Source organism: Strix uralensis, chromosome 1 (genome assembly GCF_047716275.1).
Source record: "Strix uralensis isolate ZFMK-TIS-50842 chromosome 1, bStrUra1, whole genome shotgun sequence".
NCBI classification, from domain to species: Eukaryota; Metazoa; Chordata; class Aves; order Strigiformes; family Strigidae; genus Strix; species Strix uralensis.
Genome location: NC_133972.1, coordinates 154,306,892 through 154,326,224, shown reverse-complemented (window position 1 = coordinate 154,326,224; position 19,333 = coordinate 154,306,892). Strand labels below are relative to the sequence as shown.

General features: G+C 37.5%; 1 protein-coding gene across 12 annotated transcripts in view; it reads right to left on the bottom strand.

The window, feature by feature from the left end:
• Positions 1 to 6,929: 6,929 nt before the first annotated feature.
• The window catches only part of OXR1 (oxidation resistance 1), a 292,999-nt gene continuing 280,595 nt past the window's right edge, over positions 6,930 to 19,333 (bottom strand). For all 12 annotated transcript variants that reach the window (XM_074886459.1, XM_074886475.1, XM_074886465.1 and 9 more), the window contains 5 exons: positions 18,490 to 18,615; positions 17,641 to 17,793; positions 10,371 to 10,466; positions 9,715 to 9,788; positions 6,930 to 8,943 (listed from right to left, as the gene is read on the bottom strand). In XM_074886459.1, coding sequence (XP_074742560.1) covers positions 8,808 to 8,943; positions 9,715 to 9,788; positions 10,371 to 10,466; positions 17,641 to 17,793; positions 18,490 to 18,615 — 585 coding nt within the window. In that variant the 3' untranslated portion in view covers positions 6,930 to 8,807. The remainder of the gene's footprint in view (positions 8,944 to 9,714; positions 9,789 to 10,370; positions 10,467 to 17,640; positions 17,794 to 18,489; positions 18,616 to 19,333) is intronic.

Sequence of the window (19,333 nt, the reverse complement as noted above, 5' to 3'; positions counted from 1 at the left end):
TTCAGAGAAAGATACCTGGGCAAGTAATTTGCATAATGAGAAATAAGTAGTGGTTTTTTCCTGTAAGGTTCTTTCAAACTGAAAAGCAACTATCTTCTTACAGAAGAAAAGGTGTATAAACGTCTTGTTTCTGTGATAAAACAAGTATTGCTATCTTCTTATGAGAGTACAGGTACTCCAGTTTGAAGCTCCAGTGAACAACGAAATATTTTATAAGTTAGTGATACAAGAACTGATTACTATTGTCTATTGTAAATCTATGTAAATCATTAATATTTTAAGCACAGTTATATTTTGTTAATTTAAATTATAAGATGGATTCAGTGGAACGTATTTAGCAATGTTTTCTTGAGATGTCTCAGACTACTCATGCTGACCTGCAAAACTGACCTCTAAGTGTAATACTTACATATCATAATATTTAACTGATGTTCTTATCTTATTATGTTTTTATATAATGACCTTTACAGATGTCTATAATGTTTGAAGAAATTTAGTTGTCAAAGGAATACATGAAATATAAGTAAAACCCTTAATTAATTATTTCTTGAGTTATTCTTCCCACACGCTAAAGAAGAAATACGTGTGCATATTCTGTGAAGTAAAACATCAGTAAGTTGTTTTAAAATATAAGTACACTATCCTTTTTCCAGGCAGTTAAAATACTTCCCTGTGCAGGCTTCTCTGTCCAAAGCACCAGAACAAGATTTGAGAGTACATGGAAATGAAACGGTCCTTACACAAAATACCTGTACAAAGAACACACACTAAAGGTACATAAGTGTTAAGTAAATTACACACTCCTGCTCATGAGAACTCTCATCCTACCACAGTACAACACAGCAGACACGCAGTTCACCACAGATGTTTTTTTCAGCGTTATGCTTATGTGTGTCTTAAAGGCCAAGAGCACCTCACCACTGTGTGAGGAATCATATACATCTACTTTCACTCACTGACCCAAGACAGTAGGAGTGATATATTTTTGTACTGAAACACTCAAACTGTAGTATACCAATAAGGGCTGCATTTCAATACTGTGCATGTTTATAGCATGTAATAAGAGCTTGTGCTTTCATATGAAGTCTATGACATCTACTACTTCACCTTCAGGGAAACATCTGGAATACAACCAGGCATGCACTGCTGAAGTATGAATCAAAAAAGCCTTCCTGACTTAAGTCTTGAGCCAACAAAGGAGCCTGTAGAAACTTTAAGAGTAAATTAAGTTTTTCCACTTCTTCCTACCTGTTTGATAGGAACATGGAAGTGTGAAGTGCCTCTTCTACTCTATCTTCTACTTCTAATGAAGAAATTGTTACACAAAAGGAAGGCAGCAATTGTTGCCAACAATTTTGATTCACACGACAGCCATCTCTGCCCTGTTGCATGCCTACTGAACAAAAAAGGCTGGGCTGACTGGATCACGAACAGATTTAACTCTAGCATTTATTGCTCTTGCCCCATATGATGCAGGGAGGCAGACACATGACTTGCACTGAATAAACTGTTGGCATTCTCAGAGGCACTCATCTTCTTCCAGGTTCATTAGGGCAAGTTAAGCATTTACTTTGGAGGCAACAATTGATCCTGACCCAGTCTTAACATCTGAAATTTAGGCATATCTACACATAAGTAAATGCTGAGATTCATAAAAGTTTCATCTGCTTAGACATTTATGAGCAACAGATTACTGACATTTGACTTTTCTGAAGGCTCCTGCATGCCCACCAGAAGTCATTGTGGACAAGACTATGCTTTAACTGTTTCATATAATGCATATACTAATATGAGGGGCAAGAGAGACAAGGACAAACTAAGCTGCAGGGCAAACTTCTCAGCTGAACTGTAATTCAGTGACAGAGGAGATGGGGAACTCACTCATTTTATCCTTTATGGAATGTAGCAAATAGAACTGAACTTCTGTAACTTTTATTCAAACACATTCAGCAACAGAACAGACCAATGGCACTCTGCTTCTTGAACCTCAGTGTTTCATTTAGCTGATAGAACACAGAAAAGAATCATTTAGGTTGGAAAAGATCATTGAGTCCAACTGTTAACCTAACACTGCCGAGTCCACCACTACACCATGTCCCTAGGTACCACATCTACATACCTTTCAAATACCTCCAGGGATGATGACTCAACCACTTCTCTAGGCAGCCCCTTCCAATGCTTGACAACCCTTTCAGTGAAGAAATTTTTCCTAATATCTAATTTAAGCCTCCCCTGGTACAACTTGAGGCTATTTTCTCTTGTCCTATCACTTAGTGTTACTTGGGAGAAGAGACCCACACCCACCTTACTACAACCTTCCTTTCAGGTAGTTGTAGAGGGCGATGAGGTCTCCCCTCAGCCTCCTCTTCTCCACACTAAACAACCCCAGTTCCCTCAGCCGCTCCTCGTACGACATGTGCTCCAGACCCTTCACCAGCTTCGTTGCCCTTCTCTGGACACTCTCGAGTAATTCAATGTCCTTTTTGTAGTGAGGGGCCCAAAACTGAACACAGGAATCGAGGTGCGGCCTCACCAGTGCCGAGTACAGGGGTAAGATCACTTCCCTGTCCCTGCTGGCCACACTATTTCTGATACAAGCCAGGATGCCATTGGCCTTCTTGGCCACCTGGGCACACTGCTGGCTCATGTTCAGCTGGCTGTCAATCAACACCCCCAGGTCCCTCTCTGACTGGCAGCTCTCCAGCCACTCCTCCCCAAGCCTGTAGCGCTGCTGGGGGTTGTTGTGGCCAAAGGGCAGCACCTGGCATTTGGCTTATTGAAGCTCACACAGTTGGCCTTAGCCCATCGCTCCAGCCTGTCCAGATCTCTCTGTAGAGCCTTCCTACACTCAAGCAGATCAACACTCCTGCAACTTGTTGGTGTCTGCAAACTTACTGAGGGTACATTTCATCCCCTTGTCCAGATCATTGATAAAAATAAACAGAACTGGCCCCAATACTGGGCCCTGGGGAACACCACTTGTGACCATCTGCCAACTGGATTTAACTCCATTCATCACCACTATTTGGGCTTGGCCATCCAGCCCATTTTTTACCCAGCACAGTGCATCCATTCAAGCCCTAAACAGCCAGTTGCTCCAGGAGAAGGTTACAGGAAACAGTGTCAAAGGCTTTATTAAAGTCTAGATAGACAACATCCACAGCCTTTCCCTCATCCATTAAGAGGGTCACCTTGTCACAGAAGAAAAACAAGATAGTCAAGCAGGACCTGCTTTCCATAAACCAACGCTGCCTGGGCCTGACCACCATGTTGTCCTGCATATGCTGCATGATGGCACTCAAGATGATCTGTTCCATAACCTTACCCAGCACCAAGGTCTGACTGACAGGCTTGTAGTTCCCCAGATCCTCCTTCGGCCCTTCTTGTAGGTGGGCATCACATTTGCTAACCTCCAGTCAACTGGGACCTCCCTGGTTAGCCGGCACTGCTGAAAAGTGATGGAAAGCAGCTTGGTGAGCACTTCCGCCAGCTCCATCAGTACCCTTGGGTGGATCCCATCCAGCCCCATAGACTTGTGTGTGTCTAAGTAGTGTAGCAGGTCTCTAACCATTTCCCCTTGGGTTATGGGGGTTTCATCCTGTTCCCCTTCTCTGTCTTGCAGCCCAGGGTCTAAGTACCCAGAGAACAACTGGTCTCACCCTTGAAGACTGAAGCAAAGATGGCACTAAGTACCTCAGCCTTTTCCTCACCCTTTGTCACCATTTTCCACTGCAACCCAGAAAGGATGGAGATTCTCCTTAGTCCTCCTTTTGTTGCTAATGTATTTATAGAAACAATGATGTCTCCTTGGATATTGGAACACTTAAATATACATGCATTTATACTTACCATATAGGAGAAAAACAAGATTATAGGTTTAGCGAAAGATAACATTAGATCAATTGACATTTGAGGGTGAAAAAAAAGAAAGACTACAGCCTTCAAGCTCACAAGCCCTCTTAAAATCTCCCCTTGCCTTTAATTCCTTAGATCAGCTGTGTAACAATGCAATCACTATTATACATCAGAAATCTATAGCTCATTGCAGATTTAAGCCTCCTGTTCATAATCATCCCAATGCAATGTTAAAAAATTTATGCAACAAAAAAGCACCTTTTTCAATTTTTCCAAAGTGTTTTATTTCTAATTGGATAAGAAAACCACATATGTGATAAGACTAATGATTTGTCTCAAACTGTTCTTCATCATTTCACTTGGAGTACCATGAAAAGCCTTCTAAACTGGGAAAAATATTTAGTTTTTATGTAAGAGAAATATTAAATATTGATGTAATTTATGATATATGGAAGTATTTCATGTAGGTTTATAACTTTTTTTACATAAAGATGTGCGACAAGTTTATCCATGCAAAATAGATGGAGAAAAATAAATCTGAATTCATTAAAAAACAACTGAAGTACGCCATAAATTATCCAGTCTAACTCTCCTACTATATTGTAACTGTTACAGTCCTGTGAAACTACTGTGACCTCTGCCAAATTTAAATATTCTACTTAATTTCTAAGTAGTAAGATGATAAAGGTCAAAACCTGCTTGATTGAAGCAGTCTTCATAGACTTTAAGACCTTTTTTCCTATTTCTGACTTGCTTCAAAAATAAACCCCTTTTGAGATTGAGTGAGCAACACTTAGTTATTCTCATGTTAGCTTACAGTTGCATATTATTTTCTTAAATACTGTATTTACCCTCCAAATGTTTTATTTGCAAGAGCTTTTCTTCTGATAAGTAACATATCTCCCTCATTTTCCTATCTGAGGCTTGTGTTGCTCTTGCAAGGGCTGTGTAGTTTGCTAGGAAAGCAAAGTGCCTTCATTGGTATTGAAACACTTATCTCTTCTGTAGGAAGAGTGAGGTGCATTTTCCATATTCTGAACGTAGCTTTATTGCTTAAGTGACAGCATGGAATTTGTATCAGAAGAAATAAATTTGACTTTCACACCTTTGTATTTTTTCAAGTCTTACTACAGTTGCTTCAGTGGCTGAAGTGAGTGGATGGTTCACTGGACATATTATCCCACCCACTAGAAATCAGGTCCCTCCTCCATGGCAGTAATTCCTTCTTTAAAATGTTTCTGTACAGCCAGGATTCAGCATTACAGCTCATTTTTAAAACAAGGGAAGGCTACTAAAATAAAACTAGCTGTAGTGGAAAGTGTAGTATTTGTGGCGAGTTGTTCAGTTGTTACTGAACACAGAACAAATACTGGCAAGCCCTGTTGCCACAGCTCCTTCAGCTGCTATGTACACGCTGCACTACACCAACATCTCAAGTAAAGTCACTCCTGTCACCACAGGGCACACTGAAAGTAGTTTAGTGTTCAGTAGCATGTGTACTGCTAGCAGCATAACTACTACAACAGAAACTCAACAAGGATTACAAAGTTTATGAGGTAAGCAGAACAGCAGAAAGCAGAGCTTAAACCGACCTGACATTGGCAATCCTGCAGTGGGACAGCCAGCAGGACCATTTTGGGTTGCACATACCACACTAAGAATAAGCATACACCATTCACTCACCTGGACTCTCTCCCTCTGCTCCAGTACCACAGTGTAGCTCTATTTCATACTGCAGTAGCATGTACTCATAAGGGGAGAAAGAATAAAGGTTGAGCTCCTTATTGCTCCCTTGAGCTCCCTATTGCTGCGACAATAGTAAAACACCCCGATGATGTGTTCATTTACAGAGGAAGAACATGAAAGTGAGATTTAAGATTCAAGTCCTGAGTGAGGAATACTGGGGAGTATTCAAATCACTTTTTTTTTTTAATTTGAAATTGAGTGAGTAGTATTTTTACTCCTCTTCAAAGACTGGATTTTATGCAGACATGCTAACTCCCATACAAAAAAAAATCTAATGTAGTATAGGTAGGTAAGCAGGAGGATGCAAGCACAAGCCATACGTGAGAAATCATGTCCTCTTGCAGATTATACAAAAGCCATAATTAACAAAAGACAGGATTTAGAGCTGAAAGATGATGTGGTAAGAATCCCAGGTATCTGAGCAAAACATGGAGTTAGTCAATGAATACATCCAAGTACTGTATGATGAGACAGTTTTCTGGCACCAAACTCTTTCAAAGTGTAGCTCATAAAGCCTCCAGCATATGCCAAACCTCAACTCTACAATCACAGAAGCAAATCTTGCCAGAAAAGATGGAAAGAAATCATACTGCAGGAAACTTGTATTGAATTGAAGGCAGGAGGTACATCAAGACAGTGCCTTTGATCTCACCTATACTGCCTTTTATGTGTCATACAGAAGTTAACTACACCTTTAGTTAACAAAATTCATGGTCTTTCATTGATAAACATACACTAGTGGATCCTTTACACTGTCAGTCACATCAGCTAGTGCTACCACCATCATTTATACTTTGTCTTTCTGTTCCTTAACTAATTTAGTATTTATACACATGATTGCTACCGTATTGCTTACTATACTGTTCTTGATTTCCACTTTCTGCCCCCCCCCCCCTTGCCTTTCCAAGACTGGTCCAATACTCAGAGACATTCAGCTACTGAGTATTTTCTGTGCTTTTATGCAATTCTTCAAAGTATAATTCTTTATAAATTTCTTCACAGTAGATTTAAAATTTAAAATAGGCTTTATTTGCAATATGATCTTAGGATAGAGACTAAACATTGGAATTAATGGGTTTTGTCAGCAAGGATAATCTGAGACACCTTCCCCCACCCCCCCCCCACCCCCACCCCCCCCCCTTGAAAATGGCTGAAGACAGCTTATTTCACTCTCACCGCTTCCCATTGGGCTTTCAGAAAACCAAAAATCCTCAAAAGGATGAGCAAATGCATCCTATATATACACAGGAAAGTTATTAAATGAACAGTAATAACCTGCATTTGTGCTTCTAAGTAAACTCCAACTTCTAAATAAACTCCAACTCAAGTTTATTTTTACATATATTTAGATTTATTTGCTATACATCACTGTGACCTTATAGTACTTAAAATCCATTACAGGATTTTGTTGTTGTAATAATCAGTCTTAACTCCACAAAGACAATAATACTGCTGTGGAAGACCAAAGGGGAGAAAAGCCATTTCAATTTATTTACAGTTCCTTATCTTGTAAACATTTAGTCTACACATTGTACTAAGTTCTAATAAGGATAAAGAGCTATACATAGAGACAGGAAACAAAGCCCTGTATTTCTATTCACATTGAGCATTAGCATATTATAGATGAAACATCTGCCCTTTCTCATTACCATAGCAGTAAGCTGTCTTCAAATAAGTTTTTAGAACTTTCCAAAGATGTAAATGTTTTGAAATAATATACAACTACATCTACTTAAGCCAACCCATTTGGCTTTTATTCCATTTCTAGAATAATTTAAAGTGCTATAAGCAACCCGTCAATCAACACTTTTCTATAATAACAAAACTACTTTAAACATTAATTTACAAGATAATATACAATGTTCATCTGAAATAGCTGAAATTTCAGCACAAAGTCAGTCACTGTCACACTTAACAGCAATTTTTTTGTTTTTGGTTTTTTTTTGTTTTGTTTTTGCAGAACATAGAATAAAAGCTTTGAAACAAACGGTTTTGTTGAGCTGTTATTGCCACAATGGCTTATCAATTTTCCTACAAAAGTGGACAAGAGCTACTGGAACTGTATTCTAGCCTGTCATTTTTTTTTGAGGTCACATGACAGTAAGTTTGCATATTCCACGAGTCTACTGAATTACAATATTGTCTACCTATAGTACATTATCTCATTTTAATCAGAGCTGGTGCTAACTGTAAATTTACAACATAGACCCACTCAAAAACATCAACAACTATTTTTTTCTTTGGACAGGAATAAGCTATATTCTTGGAGTTGATGTGCTACACGGCTACAACAGTATAACAGTATATATCTGACACTTTATGTTGAAGAAAGATGCATCTGTTTCTGTACTTTTAATGCCCTACTATAGCTACAAATTGTTCACCAAGTTTTGCTTGCTTTAGCCTCTTGATTTTGTGGAACTATCACATTCTTACATTCCCCTGCTATTTTGTAAGTCCTTGCCACATAGCTCAATATAGTCAGTATTTGTCCCAAACCTGCAGATCATTAACAGCATGTGCAAAACACTCTTTAACACAATCAGCATGCAGCTAGAACACATATTAACTGACTTTTTTCTAAGCATGAACAATAAACAAGACAAGTGGCACTGTTTACTTTGAGTATCTTCTAACTTCACCATATGTGTACTGGTATGTGTTAAGAAGGAATGCTAGGCTTCTCATCTCTTTGTGGCACCATATGAATTAATCCATCATTGGTCCAGACCAATCTCTGCAGTACAGCTGCCAAATACCCACACGCAGCTTTCTTCTTGTATAGGTTCAGAGAGGGCAACTTCATTCATAGACATAATTTGAATACAAAAATAATAACCTATATTCAATGAAGCAGCCCCCTAGCAGGATTGCAGAAAGGTGTGTGTGGGAAACCTGGGAGGCAACTGTAATGAAAATTTTGTAGGCTGCAAGGCTCAAAGTAACTAATGATAGTTTTTAGTCCACATGGTCTATATTTTGTAAAAGTGTCTACAGCTTACAAAAAGTAGGACAGTATATTACAGATGTGAGAGCATGAAAAAAAAAAAAAAGGTCTGCTATTTAAAAATAACTAGATGGCCGTGCCAAAAACTTACAAAAAAATCAGAAAGGTAAAACAGTGTATTATATTGCTCCTCAGGATTTTTGAGCTGCACTGATTCATGTCAGGTTTGGGACAATACCCTGTAGAAATAGTTAAATACTCATTCAAAAGCCCATATTTCTATGTCTTGAATAATGAAGTCTTCTCGCTTAGAAAGTGTATGATTCCCAAATGTTTTACATGAATGACTTCTTCCATGGTAGAGATCACCATCGAGCCAAAGAGCAAACTCCCCTCTGTAAGACAGACAATGTATTAAAGCAAAAGACGGAGGGAGTAAGCATTAAACTTATGAATGTATTTTTCATTCAGAATGCAGGAACAAGGAGGAATTATAGAATTCTTTTGCAACAGAAGTACCTCATAGCTGTTGATAAACTTGAAGCTGCAAAGATTTTTTTTTATTATTATTTATTATTAATTTGGGAATATCCCTCTTTCAGGTATTCTGAAATAAAAAGCTAACTAGAATTCGTCAGTTTTCAGCCCCTTCCATTTGTGTCAAGAAAAAGGCAAAACAGTGCTCTTATACGTGAGGAGAATGCTGATAATGAATAAGTGAAACATCCCAGAAGCTTATGCACTTCCATGAGGGAAAAAAAGGGGGGAGACAAAGTATAATTTCCGAAGACACTAGCATGTCTGGGGAGTACAGTTTCAATTCAAGCCTTGTCTAGTTACATGTAGTTTTCACATTTACATACCTTCAGAATCATAGTATCTTGTGTCCATTCTGAGTATACCAAGACACACATGCAAATAGAGCATGCAAGGCATCATAAACTTGCAGGGCTGAAACTTGATACCATGCTATGCTAAAGACAAACCTGCTGTTTAAGTTTCCTCAACATACGACCCTAAACATCTGACATACTAAATCTTTCTTGGCTGGTAACTGTTGAATCCTGAGCTATCAAACTGAGGTCAATTTCAAGTTTTCTTTTCAAAGGAGTGCAGACATACATATTTTTAAAAGACTCTAAAGACAGAAAGAAACAATAACTTACCCTCCTCCACCAAAAGCAAGGGAATCCATGTCCCCTTTAATGAAGAACATGTTATCTCCTGTCCATTTGAAAACCTAATTAAAAAAAAAAAACAGACTAGCAAGTTAAAATATCTGAACTTTTCATTTGGGCAGAAGGGAAACAAACATCAATAAAGACAGACTATGGGTGGTTAGAGGCCAATTTATGAAGTTACCAAGTTTACACAGAAAATTCAGGGAATAGATACATGCAGACAAAAATTCTCTTACGTTTTATGCTATTTAAAATAAAACAGTTCCAAAAGAGGTGGTCTTTGAGCACTAGAAGTTCTACACAATGAAAAATATCAAGAAAATATGCTTAGGTTAGATGTTATGCCCTTTAAAAGGATCTAGTTTTTGTATTTTCAGACAAGACACCTGGTAGAATTTAAAGTAGTAGAAAAATCTTCAGTACAATGAAAGAGTCAGGTTGAATATGTTTTTCACTATGCAAACTCTACCATTTTACTGTGTGCTTATGGATTCTGTAGAAAAACTAGTACAGTGACATTTTCTGGGCCAACTCCTAGAATTTTTCAGATTATTTACTGTTAGATTTATTCAATAAGTATTTCAATATAATGCATGGGGGAAGGGGGGGAAGCAAAAGCATACAAAGTTATTATTACTTACCTCAAAATCTGGAGAAAAAGTGAACATAAACGTCTCCCCAGTGCCATAAAAGCCATCACTCACTTTAAATGGTTCAGATGCTAGTGCACCAAAAACCTATAAGCAAAAATATGCAGGAGAAAATACTTGAGAAAAACTACACAGCATCTGAGAATCTCTAATGATAATAATTGATACACAAAAAAAGGTTGTAAATGTTACCAGATTTGGAATTCTTTACAGGATAAGCCTTACAAGGTATCACATTTCCAAGTGCATTGATTGAGATATGGTATGGTGCTTTGTGGTACAATTTAGAAAAAAAAAGTTAAGAGGACTCTTTCTCAATAAAAAGTGAACCCAGGGTAAAAAAAAAATCAAAGGGATAAAAACTAAACTTGGGAAATTCTCAGAAACAATGTACATATATTTAAAATTTCAGATCAAAAGGTTCTGCTCCTTCATATGTAATACCTCTTCCATTTCAACTAGGCTATTTTCAGTAAGTTCCTAGCTGCAACTGAGTTATTTTTCATGTAATTTATTCATTCCAATCCAAGTAACAGGTAAGCACTGGTTATCCTGTCTTACATCTGAGAGATTTTAACTAAGCTTTTGCTGGGTAATAAGAGTATTTATAATACCCAAGAGTAAGAACATTACAACAGCTGTTAAGAAGGTCTAAGGACTGATTAATGGATTTTCTCAGGAACTAGAATAACTAGAAAAAAAGCCCTGCATAATTATGCAAAATTAACTATACCCCATGAAGTACAACCCTCCCAAAATCAGTATTTCTGTTGCTAGTAGGAAGCTGGCTCCAACATCTGCAAGAGCAGAGTAGATGTAAGTACCAAAGTATTCCACTAGCACTCTCTCATTTGTCTGTATGAGAAAGAAAAAAACAACCAACAAACAAAATGAAGTTTCTGTGGTTTTGTTCACATTAAACAGTGAGTTTGAGAAGCATGAGACTGATGAGAGTGAGACGTTAAAGCTAGTGTCCTGACTTGGATTATGTTCAGAATATAAAGTTGAAACTATTTTCTTCAGCCCATTGTTAAGAAACTCCTTGGCCATAGGTAGGTTTTCCAAGCGTTCCTTTCCATGTTTAGCTCTATAGTAGCTGTTAACATACATAAAACTAGGTAAACCTGACCTTCAGATCAGGAACTCAGAGATTATATACAGCTAAGGACTGCCCCAGCTCAATTATGAGTTCCAGTTCAGAACCACTGATAGAAAATTCCTAATTTCTCAGCAATGTTATAAGGTCCAAGAAGTGTCTTGTTCAGAAACTTCTAATTGAAATAGAAGATAGCAAGACTGCATGAAGAGTCATGGAAAGAAATGATGTGCTTATTATGAAACAAAACATCCTTCTGCCTTCAAGAGACAACCTTCCCCTGCCTGGTTATGAGAAAAAAAATTGCTAGTCTTCTAAAGAGTATCAGGGATAATTTTCTTCAAACATCCTGACAATGCACAGACTGTCTTAAGTCTAACAGATAAATCATGCCAATTGCAGATGTTTTGAAATATTTTTGCCAAATACAAGCACTAATCTCTTGCAATAAACTTTTAATAATTTTGAAAAAAGTATGCACAATAGCAAATAAATTAAATTGATACAGGTAGTACTGCACATTTTAGAAGTCACTGTGGAGACCCCACTGTTACAGAGCAGAAGAGAGGTAGGACTTACAGAAGCTTCTTTATATTATTATTATCTATATTATGTATTTTTTAAGAACAAAATATCACTACACTGACAAGATACTTTACTCATGTATAAAACTGTTCCTTTACTTAAGTGAAGAGAATTACCTTTGAGCATACCCGTGACCAACATTTACACTCTAAAATCTGATTCTCTGGAGGAATTTTTAAACTTACCTGACAAAGCGAAGAAATAAAGTATCAGAGTCAGCTTTCAAAGACCTGTATCAGTTTCAGATGCATTATTAAATAGCAAATTCAGTCTAAAAGCTTGAAGTTCCATGAACTGAGGTGCAAGTTTCTGTACCTCTGTTTTAGTGCAAGCTCACAGGAAAACTAGCCCAAGCCTTTTTTTGCACAGACATTTATTTCATTGAACATACAGGATCAAACACTTGCAAGACATTTCTGTTATCCCACAGTCTAAACAGCAATAACTGGCTTAAGAGAGAAAGAAACTACCATTTATGTCTTGCTTTCTGGGGAAATCAGACCAAAAATCAAGGAATTCTTTAAAGAAGAAATGTTTGTTTTCCTGTTACAGTCCAGAAGGCTTTTTTGGTTTGCCTTTTTTTCCTCAGCGTTTGTTTTTTTTAAAAGTAGGCTTGAAATGAGTCCCCAATGTTAAGACCTACAGCTTTTTATACTTTTCTTTTTTTTAGGCCATTCCTAGTTAGATGGCCTTATAGGTCAGAGAAAGTTCAAGTGAGAGTTGACCAAATATAACATCCAGTGCAGGATTTGTAGTAAATCATGCACAGAACATTAAATGATCAAATAATCAAATAGCAGCAACAGTAGTCTTAAAAAAAAAAAGATCAGATAAGTCCATCTCAACTCTGGCATGATAGGTGAGGAATGCTCATATATATATATACGGTGGAGGGGAAAGAGGAAAATGAAATTAGGAACTAAGTAGATCTGAACATTGTTATTCAACATTTGTGGAAAATCAGCTGGCTTAAACATAATCACACTCATTTACTCCAGTCCTACTAAGACTTGCAGTGTTCTCTTCCCCCATAATTTGTGAAGAACTCAAAATTTACATTACAGACAAGGCAGTTAAAACTGCTGTTTCATTTCAGGTTTAAATTAAGAGAAACAGTAGTTGTACTATTAGAAAGAACACTACTGCTAAAGTCCTTCTTCTAAAAATAGGCTTGGCTCAGTTGAAATATGTTTCAAGTGAGAGGACTTCATAGAGTGATTCAGACTAGACAATGACATTTGAGATTGATAGTAGTCAGTCATTCTAAGCTGGTACTTTGAGTATTGCTGTAAAGTCTCAATGTGGAAAGGCTAAGAGAGGGATTCTTCTATGCAGGCTCTACTTAAGTTTTGGCTAAAGGCTTTTAATATTCTTTGTAAAATCAAGTCTTCCATAAGAACTTTAAGAATTATTGGTTCATTATCCTGCAAAGACAACTGACCAAATATCAAAGCCTTAGATACTAGGTATTTGATTACCCTAATCTTCAAGTTTCTATCGAGTTGTTTAGCATATAACATTCTTTTAGGGTTTTATTTGGTAATTTCAGTGTCACAAAACCAATCACCTCCAACCCTGACTTCATACATATTTTCTGCAACAGTAGAATTTGAACTTCAAAACAGTATTTCATTTTTACCTGATCTTTACTACTGGTTACACTAGCTTTAACTGTTAAGGTTAAAAATTAAAAAGATGAAAGAGTCACAAAGAACATATAATTGCTGCAGTCTACTGCCAGAGTTTGCAGAAATCAGTACTCTTTTTTTTGTTTGTTTTGTTTTCTTCCTTTTTTTGTTACTTTTGCACATGTATTCTCTAAAAAGCAGAATACGTGAGATATTTTTTCCTTTTTATGATTTCAAGTGTTTGGGGCAGTAGGCTAGACTTCAGAAACTTGGGTGTTAACTTTTCTCTGTCAAACATTTTGCAAACTTCAACTGCTTAATGTATGCAGGTAATTGAACTTAGAGCATCTTTCAGGGTAAAAATCCATACTGAATTCAAATTAAGAAAGTTTGATTCGTGAACAGAACAAAATAGGCTGCTGAAATACAGAAAATTCTGTGTTTAAATAACTGCATGAATATTTTCCATAGAATAGTTTGGGTTGCAATGGACCTTCAAAGGTCATCTGGTCCAAGCCCCTGCAATGAGCAGGGACACTTTCCACCAGATCAGGTTGCTCAGAGCCCCATTCAACCTGGCCTTGAATGTTTCCAAGGATGGGGCATCTACCACTTCTCTGGGCAACCTGTTCCGCTGTTTCACCACTCTCACTGTAAAACCTAGCCTAAATCTACCCCTTTTTAGTTAGACAACATTACCCCTTGTCCTATCACAACAGGCTCTACACTAAAAAGTTTGTCCCACAGGCGTGTCAACCAGTCTCCATCTGAATATTGAGCCATTGACCACTACCCTCTGGATGCAACCATCCAACCAATTCCTCATCCTCATGACTCAGTCTTGAGTAGCTCCAGGAACTGGGATTCCACAACCTCTGTATGTACATATTCTACACTTCCATCAATAAAGCTGGGTCTTGAAAGATCAAGTTGTTGCTATAAGCAGCATTAAAAGAATCAGGCTTTACAGCAAAAGAGCTGTTATTTTAGTCCTTTGAGGTTGATGATTATAGGGTTTCTGCAGGAGATAAGATTGCTGCAGCTAGTTGTTAGGGTTAGTACCTAAAATGCCCAATTCAAGCCTCCATGTTTCATACTTTTGCAGTGTACATAATACAAATTGAAGAATGACTCATAAAACTAGATAGTCCTTGGGGTGGTTAACTGTATGAATTCCACTTCTAGACCACCACTTGTTTAGTGACGCATGTTCAGAAATTAGGTGCAAATTTTTTTAAATGGCTGTCAGAGTAGACACCTGATCTTGGTGTCTTCACTAAGAGGAACACATACCAGTAGATAGACAGACAGTCTGTAACAATTGTAACGTAGATATCTATAGATTTCTTGGGCACTTTTATTAGCGGATCTCCTAGAACTGACACCAGCAGGCAATTTAGATAGCTTCAGATTCAGCTTTCAACGTTCAGCTTTTACACAAATAAAGCCTTACTTCGTGAAAGCTGGGTGTTCTGGTTGGTGGTGGTTTTAAGTAAACCTTTAAGTAAAATTGTTAATTGATTTTAAAAAGAAATCAAGATTGGAGAAGATTTTGGAAAGAAAAAAGTAGGGTGAGGCTTAGCAGCCTTTAAAGAACCATATTATGAAAAGTTACAAGGTATGCTTGCTTCTTACTCAACTTATTGTCAACATCAGATAAAGGCTGTCTTCATAAACATGGAGAACAAAGAACAGGGTCTCAGAGGAAATAGCCCAGGAAATTAATTCTGGTTTGAAGGGAACATACCTCACCTGAGTATAAGACAAACCCAGTATCTTTCATAAACATAGAAGTTAAAGTGGGCAGAACAAGGAATGCCAAAAAGGACTGAGGAGGTATGCTCAGCAAATGGCAAGAAACTATCTGGTCATAATTCTGTCATTCTTCAAGAAGACTGAATCTCATCTGGGATCTTCTCCAAACTAGATAGCTCAGAAAACAGGCAGTGATCTTGGAGCATAAAATATGAAAACACCTGGTCTCTCTTAAAACACATTCTGGAAGGGCATAAATAGTATTTATCTTAGCATATTGCTAGTAAACTATTTCTGGATACACTCTCCTATAAAAAAAATACTCAGGTTCTTTGTCAGTCATGGAAAGCAGGTTTATACGACTATCTGCCAGGAAGCTACAAGGTATTAAAGATAAATTAATCTCTTTAAAAAAATCAATACCTTCTTTTAAAAATGGATGATCCTGATTAATTACCACCAAAGGTCACAGTAGGCTATCACTGTCTTTATTTTTCATGATGTAGATCCCTGCATCAAGAGGACAAAGTCTCTACACTGAACTTCCATAGATATTGAAAGCAAAGATAGTGTAAAATTAATTTTCTGCTGTCAAATGCAAAAAAATTTCTCTTTAATAGCTTGAGAGACAGAACTACTGAAAACACCACTCACTACACTGGTGAAGGATTGAGCATGTAAAACTTGTCTGAACCTTTCCTTCTACAGCATATGTTGCTTGCTGAATACACATGGATTTCACTTACTCTTGTGTGGAACCTAGGTAAGACATGGCATACACTGTGAAAGATAAGTTCAGTGGCTACTTGACTCAAAAGTCCAAGGAACACTTTCACATGTTCCTGGGCATCAGCCTGTAAGTCGAGATTTGTCATTGTTTGTTTCACCAAAAAAAAAAAATTATGACATGTCTATGAACTCCTTGTTTTGGCTGGGCAACCATGACACTTTTTGAACATGCAAGTTGAGATAGTCATATATGGAAGGTCACCTGAGTACTTTCAGCAACAGAACATTACTACATGCTGGTGGCAAGACAGCGCTACCAGAAAAGCGACGTTTTCTTTCTGGGCCAGATAATAGGTATTAGGTACTAGGAAGGTACTATTCAGGTACTAGGAAATAGGTATCTTACAAATTAATCTCGAGAAGCTAGTAAGGGAATCAGAGAAGGGAAGTTACTTAAGTACATCTGAAGAGACTGACAGGTCTGTTGAGACATCTCAAGTCTACTGAATAGTTTTAGTCTTCAAGATTAGAAAGTAAATGAAGGAAAGTTCCCTTTTAAAGAACTTCTGGGGAAAAGTGCTCTACTAGCAGAGATTTAGAAGGGATTTTACTTTTTAAGGGATCCCTAAGGCAGGAAACAGAAGGAAAAAAGTTGTGACTTGAATTAGAAAACATACCCTTCATATACAATTTTCAGACCCCCTGAATGATATGAGGAGATATGAGCCCATGCTTCCTGAAAATAAAAACAGTGGTTACCAAAGTGAGACAGATAAGTGAAGTAAATGCTACAGATTTTGCAGTGGCTCTCAATTCTTCATGACTGCAGTAACTTGCTTTCATGAGTTTCAGAAAGAATCAAAAGTCTCATGCTGCCTGTAATGTTCACCTGTTATTAGTATACTCAAGAGATGATGTTTGCTATTCAAATGGTGAGATGTGATCCACTTCCTGGAATTCATACCCCAGTCAAAGGAGAATAGAGCACAACTACAGAGACTCAAAGAACAAAAATTTACTACGCAGCAAAGATCCCGCAGCCCTCGAATGAGAGATGTTGGGCTTCAGGCACAGAATGTACTAAGACGCATTAGCCACAGCTGGCAATGACATTCCAACTCAACGAGATCTTCCAGAATCAGAAGGTTTTGGAGACCATATTTCTCGTGCTTTAAGTGCATTTAAAAAAAGAATATTAAAAGTAAATTCAGTAACTGGGTATTATGAAACTCATGCATTGTGACAGTGAACTTGCATCATTAAGGTATTTCCTAGAAATGTAGTATGTCAAAGGACTGCTTGACAGCGAAACACGTTTTTAAAAGCCTCTATGTAACTACCAAGGGGAAAACCACCTTGATACACATAATTTTCTCTCCCACGATGGACTGAAGTTTCAGCTATTCCTTTATACTCCTCAAACATTTTTGTTGATGGGTCCCCTACCTCCATGCAAACGTTTTCCTACCTGTCCATCACTGTCCTTGATAACCAACAGCACAGGTGTGTCTAATCCCAGCATAGTTCGATACAAAGTCTTCAAGCTCATGCCATGCTTTGCAGTACTGTAGACAAGAGTCCATGGATATCCAATGGTTCGTGGTGGAAGAGACTTTGTGAGCTGTTAACAAGGTAACAACAACCCTCTTTATTAAATAGCTTTGAAAATGTAAATGAAAGCTGATTATGTTCTTCTGAACTACAAGTGGCCTTAAAAGCTAGTTTAAAACTTCAGACCAACCCTAAAGTTTCACCTGCATGTTTTCTATCCCTGGTCTCTCAAGCAGGTTTATTTTCCTAGCTCTACCAGTGACCTGAAGAATAATGATTTACCAACTGAAGAACATGTGTTTGGTAAGGTCTCCAAAAGGTTTATCTGAAGACAGTAAAACCACATAGTTGTTTGTGCATAACAACACTGTCTCAGAACTGGGGAACTACATCACTTAGGTCAAGAGGGGTAAAGGATGCTTGCTCTCCTGTTCCTGTGCCTTTGAATGTAATCAGCCTTGATCTAAACCTTCAATAAACACATTTAATGAAACAACTTTGGACTGAACAGCAAGAATTGCAGTGAAAGCAGTGAAAGCCAAGCTGTTTTCAAGGAAAAATGAAATAAGCACAAATACAGACTAGTGTTGTCATGGTGTATTGAAAGTTATGACAAGAAAAAAGCAACAGTTTATCTACGAATCGTGTTGTGCTTATGCGTTTAATATCATACAACGTCTTCCTACCGATATGTTTTACACTACGGTCATAGCGTTTGTGATACATTAATATACAATACTAAAAAGTGACATATATAAGTTAATACCTTTTCAATTTGTTCTGGCTGTAGTAATTCACTGGGATCGCTAAGATTTGGCCGGAATGCTTCAGGCTCCAGGTCTGTTTTGATATTTGTTGCCTGTTTTGAATTGATATCTTCTCTTGTTGTTATCTACAAAAAGAACAACAAGAAAATAAGTATTTGCAATTCTATTAGCAAGGAAGATAAACTTTGCAGGTTTAAAATCATGCAGTTACTGATTTAGTTACGAAACTCTTTCAGAAGTTAAGAAATCCATTAGATTTGATCTGACCAAGATTTCACTGCTTCCAGTAGCAAGCCAGTACTTAAACTAACAATAAATTACAGATACCTAATCAGAAGAAAGCTATGGTTTTATGCTAAAAAAAAAAAAAAAGAAAAAGTCCTCATACACAGCTGAAGGACTTCAAATGCTTTTCAGAGGTCAGCTTACACAGTGCTTGCATTTTAATATTAACATAGCATTTATATTAAATGTGATTAAAAAACCCAGACAGAAAAGAAATTGAAACTTCAACGTGGACATTTCTGAGCAGTTTCTGAATCAATACTCTTTTAGAGTACTTGTGACAGTTTTCAGATATGCAGTAGACATGTGGAAAGACTGCTGTCAAGTATTTTGAGTAAAGCATCTGAACGGAGCCCTAAGAATATTGCTGCTCCATAAGCTGATCTGCTGCAGTACTTACGGGAACCACAAAAGAAAGAACTGAGAGGGTGGGGAGGGAAAAGCTGCTGCGTAGTGAGCTTTGTCGTCTGGCAAAGATGCACTATGCATGAAGATCCTGTAAAATAACTGCCCCATACATCTACCCTATTGAGTTGTAAATCACCATTCAGTGGAGGT